This window comes from Myotis brandtii, unplaced genomic scaffold (assembly GCF_000412655.1).
Source record: "Myotis brandtii unplaced genomic scaffold, ASM41265v1 scaffold672, whole genome shotgun sequence".
Classification (NCBI taxonomy): Eukaryota; Metazoa; Chordata; class Mammalia; order Chiroptera; family Vespertilionidae; genus Myotis; species Myotis brandtii.
In genome coordinates, this window is record NW_005370621.1 from 42229 (window position 1) to 53161 (window position 10933).

The following is a 10933-nucleotide window of genomic DNA, read 5'->3' on the forward strand; positions in this document are numbered from 1 at the left end:
CATAGTGGTTAGACAATCATATACTTTTTCAAAGTGTCCCCCCTGAGATTTCCAGTACCCACCAGGCACCATATGTAGGGAGAGTGTGTGTGTTTAAAATGGGGGTTTAAATTGATTCCAATTATATGAAGTTCCAGATAAGGCAACATTATGAAGACGGAAGTGGATCAGTGATGGCCTAAGGGCTAGGACTGAGGTCTGGGGGAGGAGACAGACCGAAAAGGGGCCATGATGGGGACTCTTGATTGAGTAGAGGTTAAATAACAATAAATTGGCCAAATCCATCAAGCTGTACATTAAAAATGAGTGGATTCTATTGTATGTAAATTACACTTCCAAGAAAACGATTTTAAAAAACTAAGGTTTGTAACTTGGCTTTTCAGGTTTTGGAATACATTTTCCCCCAATAAAAGCATGTAACGAACGACAGCAAGCTTCCAAGGCTAATCCTCTGCCTCCCTACAATATGAATTATAATGTGGGTGAAATCACATAGCCTGGAAGGCCACTAAGTCCAGGGACGTCAGAACCACAACCCATTTTGCACCCTAAGCCCTACTTGAGGGAGGAAGAGAGGGAAATTGTCAGATGTTAAAAATTAGGGCCAGGCCAGGCACTGGTGGCTGGAAGTGGAAGGTAGCAGTGGGGAGACCTAAGGAGAGAGGCAGAAAGCCTTCGCTGGGCGCTTCTGCGCGAGACTGTTCTCTAAGCAAAGCTGTAGCTCATACTTACTAGTTGAAGAGAAGGGAAGCCAGCGGAGGTGCTTATGCTTTGTCGATGGTACTGGCCAAGGTTTGGTGGGAGAGTAAACTGTTTCCTTATTTCCGCTGAAGAATACCTTGGGTTAAAATAGAAAAATCTAAGTGAAGTGATTATTTTTTTTTAAATCATCACAGTTATAGATACAATCTTTGATGGCATGCTATAAAATTTCTGCGTTGGCAGGGCAACCGGCAGGACTGACTACAATGTCCACAGTGGCCCGTGGGTGGACTTCTGTGTGACAATATATACCCTTGAGAAGTTCACAGAGGCCAGGATGCCCACCATCGTGGCTTCTGCCCAGGACTGGAAGGATGACAGCAGGAGGAGGAAGATGAGCTTGAAGCCCAAGGAAAGGGTCCAGGGCACGCGGCTGCTTCCCAGGCCATTCGGAGGCATCGACTCCCTGTGAGGACATCTGTCTCTGACCAGAGTCCTTTAAACCCCCAGCTGTCGTTTTGATCCCGTCATTCTCCTTTATAGCAGTGAAACCCTTCTGGTGGCCTTCTGTTGTAGCAGAAAACGCTAGAGAACTGTGATATGAACATTTCTACCTCCCGAGGCACCTGAGGTGGTAGCTAAAATTCCAAGGCCTGCCTATTTTCCACACTGCTCCTAGTGCAAGATCCTTCCAGTCACCCATCCGGACATTGCCGAGCACTCGGTCAGCATCCCTGGTGGCCGGATGGAGCACATGAGAATTGTTCTCTATTGTCCACGCAACGTGCTGGCATGAGCCTGCCGAACAGTGAGATGCTGGCTTAGGGGCAGGTTGACATTTGGGCATTTGTTCGTCATTTGTTTGGAGCTCAGAACACATGTTCTCAGGAAATCAGTTGGTGGTGGTTGGATTCTGAGGCTCGTTCACAAGCATGTACTTAAACCCCGAGGTCATCACAGACTATAACTAGAAACTAACAGACTATTGAGGATCGATGAGATCATGTATTTGAAAATGCTGTGTTTCAAATAGGAATATGTACATTTAAAATTGTATCATTTTGAAATATTATGAATAAAGCTTAGTATGTGTTCTTCACTATGATATGTGGCACAGGTTTCTGACATCATTAGTGAGGTTTCTGACAAGGTCTCTGTGGCTCCCAACCTTGGCAATGCAGTTCATCCAGAGAAGCAGGAAACGTGTTCTGGTCCCACCCGTGGCACCCAGTCTCCCACCTCAAAAGCACTTCAATTTCCTTTCATGATTTGCACTCTCCTGGTGTACATTGTCTAGTCCTAGTCATAACTACAAACCCAAGGGGTGGGCACATTACCCAACACAGGACATTACCCAACATAGGACAATGGTCTCTGCTTCCCCATGCTCTGAATGATGAACGGATACAAGAAGGAAGAAAATGGCTGGAGCACACTCATGGCAGTGGAGGTCCCTTCCATTCTGATGGGATGATGTGTGAAACCCAAGAGGAAGTTATAGCCGCTCGTATTCCTTGCCCTTTTTAATTTCTTGAAGCATATCATTTATTTTTATAAAAGAATAAGAAGAATACTAAGATAAGGAGTAAGTATTCTATTAGCCATCAGGGACGTGCAAGTCAAAACCACAAGGAGATGCCACTTCACAACCACTAGGATGGCTATGACAAAAGGGATGGGCAAGAACAAGTGTTGGTGAGGATATGGAGGAACTGAAGCCCTCGTACACGTGGGTGAGGATGTAAAATGGGGAAGCTGCTTTGGAAACCAGTTGGGCAGTTGCTCAAAAAGTTAAACAGTTCTCCTACATCTCAGCACTCCTAGGCATATATCCAAGGAACCTGAAAACATTCTTCCACACGGAAACATATACATGTTTTATTAGTCATTCATAGTAGCCCAAAGTGGAAACAACCCATCATCTTATGAATGGACAAACAAAATGTGGTCTATCAGACAATGAAGTATTATTCAGCAATAAAAAAAGGGGAAAAAACCTGACATATACGACAACACGGATGAACCCTGAAAAAATTATGCGAAGTGAAAGAAGCTAAACCAAAAGATCACATATTATATGATTCTTTATATGAAATGTCCAGAGTAAGCCCTAGTTGCCTAGGGCTGGGAGGGTTGGAGGCAAATAGAGATTGACTTCTAACGGAACTGAGGTTTCTTTGGGGGGGGGGGCGGAGTATAGACTGTTCTAAAATTGACTGTGGTTATGGATGCCAACTCTGTGAATATAATAAAATCCACTGAATTATACATGTTAAATGGGTGAATTGTGTGGTGTGTGAATTATTTCCAAATAAAGCAGATAGATAGGTAGGCACAGATTGATAAAGATAGAGACATACATGTGTTTGTGTGTGTAAACATTCTATGGAGACAAGAGTGAAAGCAAAGAAGTGCCAATTTAGCATGACAGCCGGGAATGGAGGAAAAGGACAGATTTTGACCCCAAGTGCTCAAGAGGTTGACTTTCATTACAAGTTGGACAGTCACCAATTTCTAAAAAGATCAACAGATTAGACCACTGTCCAAAACAAAAGGCCCGTCTTACATAAATAACACTGTATCTTGTGTTTGGCACCACAGGAACCCACACCGGCATAGCAAGCATTTATTTGCTTACACAGAAGATGACCACAGTCACAGAATGTGAGACAACGGGCAAAGGCACTATTTTATATCTGAGTTGACTTTCCACAGACGGGACTGACTGCTCCTGCGACTTGTCTCCAGGTCCTCCCCCCAAGACCTCTCAAATAGCCCAGGTGAGTGTCCTGGCCATTCTAAAGTCCTCCCTGTCATAGACCAGGGGGTCTCCTTGAAATGTTCAGGAAAGGAAGTGGCATTGTGTGAGGATATCATAGAATGGCAGGAGGGATAGGTTTTTGCATTCATTTTGAAGTGAAATCTGTTATCCTATGCCAAAGCCCCAGTGCTTTTTTCATCATGAAATTATAATGTTCCTGCTCTCCAATCTTCCTTAAACAGAGTGAGCTGGCACTTCTGCGACAGCCCTTCACATACGTTTTCTAATTCAGGTCTATACAATTGCTCCTCCCTAACAGGTGGAGCCTGGCCAGCACCTAAGGGTCCTATTTCTACAGAATCAATTCTACAAAAGGTTGTTACGCCGGTCCCTTTAAAACTGTCAATAGGAGGTGAATTGTTTGTCCTTAAAATGAAAACAGTTAATTATCCCCCATGGAAAAGAATTGCTTCGCATCACTTAAAGAACTTCAAAATAAAATATTTCTGGAGAGGCCCTATGCTCACATTAAACTAGCAAAAATAGGCTGGAATGATGAAATTACATATTGGTCAGGCTGTGGGAAAAGCAGCATGGCCCACACGCCTGTGGGTTGTATATGGGTTCAGTGTCTCCAGAAAGCAATACTATAATATGCAATAAGAACTATAAAACTGTCATTACTCTTCCTTCTAATTCTTTCACTTTGGAGAACATGCACAATGGAATTCATACAAACAAAAACATAATTTGAGCAGAAATGAGCATAAGAACTCTGTATATGGTAGCAAATCTTTGAAAATAACTAAAACAGCCAACCCTGGAAGAACACTAAGTAAATAATAGAATAAAATAGATGAAATATGATTTTACCATTTAAAATAACAAAAAATATGAATTAGGTTGACCCATGGACATGTGCATACAAAATAAATTACAAGTAAAAAGTAATATGTGGAACTGAATAGATATACTTTTTAATATATGTGTAAATATTCCACAAGGATGAGAAATCTTTTTGGATAGTTATATAAAGGCAGTTTAATAACTACCCATTCAGTTCTTTTTCCTGCAAAGTTGCTTAAGTTCATAATTTAAAAAAATGCATACATATAGTTAGGTGCAGGCACACATGTACCAGTTGAGATTTTTTAAAATATGTGAACATCAGCCATTAAGTTTACTAATATGGAGCTTCATTCTCAAAAGAGCACCTAGCACCTCAGTGTCTAAAGCAACCCTCTTCTCTAGGCCAGCCCCAGTGAAGGGGAAAGCCTGCCTACACAAACAAGAGAACCCAGCCAGGGCAAGTGCTCATGCAGGCTGTCCACGCAGGCATTGCGTGTGGGTTTTATTTCCTTTGCATTTAAGTCTCAAGCCGAATCCAACATATCTAATGTAATTTTCATGATTCTAGATTATATTATGATAACATTTCCCTGATGAACTAAGATACTCTTCTTCTAATTACTCAAAATGCTGTACACATATTATCTTTATTTTTACAAATTTAATTGGGAAGATGCCTTGGAGTTTGTTTAAAATGTTGACACAGTAAAACCTCGATATAATGGACTAATTCAGGTGAGGGGGTGTCTGTTAAAGCCGAAAATCCGTTATATAATAAAGTAGGTTTTCCAAATGCATTTGTTAAAAAATTGACAAATTAGTTTACCTGTTTTTACTTATGTAGACACATTTGTGTGATTAAAATTGAGTATGTATGAAAAGTTTAATTTCACAGAAAAGTCTTCTATATGTATTACTGTGACTTGAAATTTATACTGAATAGGTCTGGTAAATGCGTGCATTCACCAGTCACTTAGTGTAAACAAATACACATGGCTGGGGCGTGGCATAGGGCACCTGGGAACATCACAATGCCGTGTGATCAGCATTCCCCGAACACTGTTTATGAACAGTGACTCTTGGCTTTAAATATGTAGACTATACTTGTAGACATGTGATATTTATGTCAGTGAAATTACTACAGTGTTTTTTTCCCAACATATGGCCCATTCACTAAAATTTATTAAAAATAACAGTGAGTGCAAAACAAAACAAAAAAACCTGTTAATTTAATTATAAGCAAATCTTCATTAAAAGCATTTTAAAATTAACAGGGTGTTATTGTTCACATATGAAATATGGACTGGAAATTGTGTCTGCTAAATCTGAAGTTCGTTAAATCGACGTCCGCAAAATTGAGGGTTTACTGTATCTCTATTCAGGAGTCAAAATGGTGGAAGGGGGTGGATAGTGAAGCTCTATGGGTTTATTTAGATGACAGATAATCAGGATATATAAGTACCAGCGGAACTAATGAGAGAGTAGAGCTTGTCAAATGTGGCCTACAGACCATTTGCATCAAAGTCATCAGCTTCTTAATAAAAATGCAGATTCTTAACATTACCCCAATCCTGAATCAGCATCTCTGTGGTGTGGTCTGGAAACTCCGGGTGACTTGTATGTCCAATAAAGAATAACATTCACTGATAGTGCAAGACTATGAGAGTGTGGTTGGTTCATTCATTCATTCATAAGACATGGAGGGCACACAAAACGCCCGGCTCTTTGCCAAGTGCTAGGGATTGAAGTTCAAGAAGATACTATTGCTGCTCCTGGAAGCTCAGTCCAGTGGATGAGAAGGAGGAAGACAGATGGTGAATTGAATACAGTTATAACACAATATAATAAGTATTATAATGTAGGAATGTGCAGTGCCTTTTAAGTTATGAGGAGGAAGTTACTAATTCAGCCCAGGAATGCTTAGGAGGCTTCTGGGATAAGAAGACTTTTGAACCATATTTTGAAGGGGAAAAAATGAGAAGGAGCCAACCTGATGGAAAAGAAGACAATGCATTTCAAGCATTAAAAAAAACAAAAAACATTTCTTAACATCTAGACATTAGGTTTCCATACTCCTTCTTTAAGTATTTTAACCACCTGGCTGCCCCAATTCTTTACAACAGAGATAGGCAAAAGAGCAAAGAAAAAGAAGGAGAATTAGTCCGGAGCTCTGACAGTTGCCAGCTATTTGAGTCCAGTACATTCGTTAACCAGGCTGCATCTTAGTTTCATTACATGTAACTGGGCTACATGACCTCCTGGATGGGCACCCTTCCAGCTCTAACTGGCAAAGATGCTCAAGAATCTCCAGGCGGAACAATCAGCAGCATGATCTACACCAGCAGCTGTGCTAGGAAACCAAGCACCGGAAGGCTTCGCTCTGGCTTTCATCTCTGAGAGAAAATTCTCGCACTATGCTGGTATGGTCAGCAGCCAATGTGGCTGGAAGGATTATAAAGCTGATTGAAGAGAAAACCTTTGTCTATAAGTATTTAAAGAAGTTTAGGGTTTTCCTGAATCTGACAATGTATTAAATAACAGTGAAAGGGGTAGAATAAAGAAAAGCAAATATATAATTTACTCTTAGTAACTAATGCCTGACTGTAAAACACTCAACCAATACAAAGTATAAAGTACATAGCTAGTAATAAATAATAATTATGGACATTTGTGGGTGGCATATGTAGCCACAAACACATGGTATAATTGAACCTTACAAAATAGCCATTGTTCAAGACTAGAAATGATTCAGACCAAGTAAGCAGTGAAAGAATATTACCCCCAAACTTCCTGAATTATAGTTAGGGCAGTGTAGTATTAAAAAAAAACAATAATTTTAAAATTTGTTGTATGTAGCTCTGAATGATGTAAATAGCACTGGGTTGGGTCACAGTGTATGGCATGTATAAGGTCCAGAAACACAGGCGAGTAGTTCCTGGAGATGACCACACAGAAATGATCTAAAGCTTTGTCTGAGGTGTATCCTCAGATACTTGTAGTAAAGTACACCTTTACATTTAAAAGGCTATGAAATGAATTTCCAAAGTAAATTTTATAAATGTATTATCTATCTTTATAAAACTTTAATATGCAAATTGACTGAACAGTGGAACGACCGGAGGAATGACAGGTCGCTATGATGTGCAATGACCACCAGGGGGCAGACGCTCAATGCAGGAGCTGCCCCCAGCCCACAGGCCCCAAACAGCGGCGGTGATGGGAGGGTGGGGCTGGCCAGCAGGTGGCACCAGGCCAGCCAAGGCGGGTGTGAGTGGGGGCCCCGATCACCCCGCTGGTAGCCCTACAGATAAGCCCTGATCGCCAGCCAGGCCTAGGGACCCTATCTGTGCACGAATTTTGTGCACCGGGCCCCTAGTATATAATATTATATGATGCATATTATATCTATTCACATATATATCTCTATCCTTGCATATACATACATACATACATGTTTTGAGCAATGAGGTCTCTCTTTTAAATCCTCACCTGAAGACATGCTGAGAGAGAGAGAGAGAGAGAGAGAGAGAAACATTGATGTGAGAGAAACATCAATCAATTGCCTTCAATGCCCCAACCGGGCACTGAACCTGAAATCCAGGTACATGCACTGATTGGGAATCCAACCTGCAGCCTTTCCGTGCACGGGAAGACACTCCAACCAACTAAGCCACTCCAACAAGGGGAGCAATGAAGTTTTGAATGAATTCCTCAGAAGTTTGCCAGCCGGAGGCTTCGTAATAGATATTTCAGGTTGAGATTGTCTTATATTTTCCATCCCTTCTTGTAAAGAGACATGCCATACATGTACAACTTCTATAAAGATCATTTGACAGGTGGAAACATGATTACAAAGAGACATGTGCTCCTTATAAACAAGCTGGAGAATTTACGTTTCTTCCTCATGTGGGAGGAATCCTAAATCTCTTTCACTTGGAAAATTCCTCTGAACACAGAAGCATGTTTATTAAATGACTTAAGTGTTGGCGGTTCCCACAGCAAGCCTAGAGGAGGATTACTCAATGTCTTCATGCCTCTGTAAGGCACCCCCTCTTCCCGGTCCTTACTTATGATGTAAGTTAGTTTCTCTCCTGACATCATCACCATCCACTGATGTGGCAGCATAATCACTTAAAACAGTGGTTCTCAACCTTGGCTGCACATTAGAATCACCTGGGAATCTTTTTAAAGTCCTGATTTCTGGGTCTCATCCTCTGGAAATTCTGTTTCTTTGTTACTAATGTTGTGGCCCCACCCCATAACAAAGAAACAGAATTTCCGAAGGATGAGGCCCAGAAATCAGGATTTTAAAAAGATTCCCAGGTGATTCTAATGTGCAGTCAAGGTTGAGAACCACTGACCTAAAAGAACACCTGTAAATGTTAAGTGCTTTTTGTTTTAACTGTTTAAAGAAAAAAGGGTTTATTCAGAAAAGTGTGTTGAGAATAAAGAAACGGCACTAACATATGTAAACTGAAGTCCCAAACGAGGAGAGACAAAACAGGAACAGAAGGAATACTTAAAGAAATATTGTTGACAAAAAAATACCAAAGATGCAGATTCATAAAGCTCTACAAATGCCCTTCAGAATCAATATAGAAAATCAACCTAGACACATCACAGTAAAACAGAAAGAGAAAATTTAAATGTTCTTAAAAATATCTGCGGGAAAGACATATTACTTTCAAAGACATATTGAAGATATATTACTTCAAAGTGTAGTAATAAGACTAATAAGTGATTTCACATTTAAAAAAGTGAAATCCAAAAACCAATACAATGAGATCTTTAAACTGCTGAAAGAAAACTACCAATCTAGACTTTTCCACCCAGAAATACCCTTCATTAGTAAAGGATAAACGCTTCATCAGATAAACAAAGGTGAGAGAATTTATTACAAGCAGAGCCATACTAAAAGAATAGTAAAGAGACTTTTTCAGGCAGGAGACAATGATCCCAGAAGGAAGCACAGAGTGCTGAAAACAATGAAATATGCCAACAGGGTAAATACATAAGTAAATCTCAGTGACAGTGACTATACAAAGTAATAATAATAATGCAGAGTTTAAAATATACATCAACAACACAAAAGGTGAGAGGGGTAAACGGAGTTCAGATGTTCTAAATTTCTTACACTGTTTTGGAAATGGTAAAAGTACCAATTAATATTACAACTCTAATAAGTTGATTATGTATTGTTGTAATCTCTATAGAAACAATAGACAGATTGAAAAAAAAACATGGTAAGATTATATGTTTAAATTGAAATTTAACAGTGATTATATTAAAGTGCACTAGGCCCCTAGTATTAAATATAAACACATAAGTTCTCCAATAAGGGAAAAATCACCAAATTACATTAAAAAATTTTGCTATTTACAGGAGACATACTTTACTCAATAACAGATTGTCCATGTTTTTGGCTATTACAAATAAAGCTGCTATAAAACAATCCTGTGCAAGTCTTTATATGGACATATTCTCTCATTTCTCTTGGGTAAATGCCTAAACTGTTTACAAAGTGGTGAAAAAAGTTATGCAAAAATGACCAAAAGAAACATGGTGAGCTCTAGTAACACCAGGCAAAAAGAACTTTGTGACATTGAAGGTTGGTTAGACATACTGAGTTTGTGGGCCCAATGAGTACTCCGAGGGGAGGTCAAGTTGGCACTGGGTAAACAGATCTGGAGCAGCAATGAGAGGTTCAGGCTGCAGATGTAAATGTGGCCAGGCTTGAGCTTGAGGCTGCTTTTCTAGAGAGATCGCCACTTCTTCTCCACCTGTGGTTTCTCACCCATCTCCCTAGCAACCCACCATGTAGATGGCTGCACAATGGTGCGGTTAGAACCTGTGGTCTTGGAGCAAAACCACACAACCTAGCTAAAGAGCAAATAAACCAACCTCTCAAAACAAATGATCATCCACATGTTTTGGCTTTGACTCCTCTTTGACGAGTTCAATCTCTGAGGAAAATGCAGGTCATAAGAGCTCTCAACAAGCTGGCCAACGATCTTGAAAGCAGCATCTGAACCACAGAAGAATTTGTGGAATGAAACTTACCAAACTCATGAAATGAAAATAGGTGTGCCTCCGGATGTCGAGAAAAAGCCTCCCAATGGTTAGGATTGCGGAAGATTTGGATAGTGTTTCAGTGGGAACAGAAAACCATGCTAGTATTCACTGAGTGGTTACACTGCTCCGGCCCCGTGCTGAGCATCTGATGTGCACCATTTCACTGAATCCTCACAGCAACACTATGGACCAAGTTTATCTTCCCCATTCGACAAAGGCAAAACTCAGGGCTGGAAGTGTCCAGAGCCAGGATTTGAACCCAAGCTATCTGACTTCAAAGACCATGTTCTTAGTCACTATGATTATATAAACTTAAAAAATTGTATTTAAATCTAAGCACACTATTAAAAATCTATAGAAGGGAAACCACTAGAACAGTGGTTCTCAACCTTCCTAATGCTGCAACCCTTTAATACAGTTCCTCATGTTGTGGTGACCCCCAATGTCATTGTTACAAATTGAACATAATTAAAGCATAGTGATTAATCACAAAAACAATATGTAATTATATATGTGTTTTCCGATGGTCTTAGGCGACCCCTGTGAAAG

The 10933-nt window shown here is 40.1% G+C and overlaps 1 protein-coding gene across 1 annotated transcript in view; it reads right to left on the reverse strand.

Moving 5' to 3' along the window:
- LOC102252163 (dedicator of cytokinesis protein 8) overlaps positions 1-10933 on the reverse strand; it is a gene marked incomplete at its 3' end in the record, with an annotated part of 65014 nt that overhangs the window by 40622 nt on the left and 13459 nt on the right. Inside the window, exon 2 of the mRNA XM_014529189.1 lies at positions 733-838. Within this exon, the coding sequence (XP_014384675.1) occupies positions 733-838 (106 nt within the window). The remainder of the gene's footprint in view (positions 1-732; positions 839-10933) is intronic.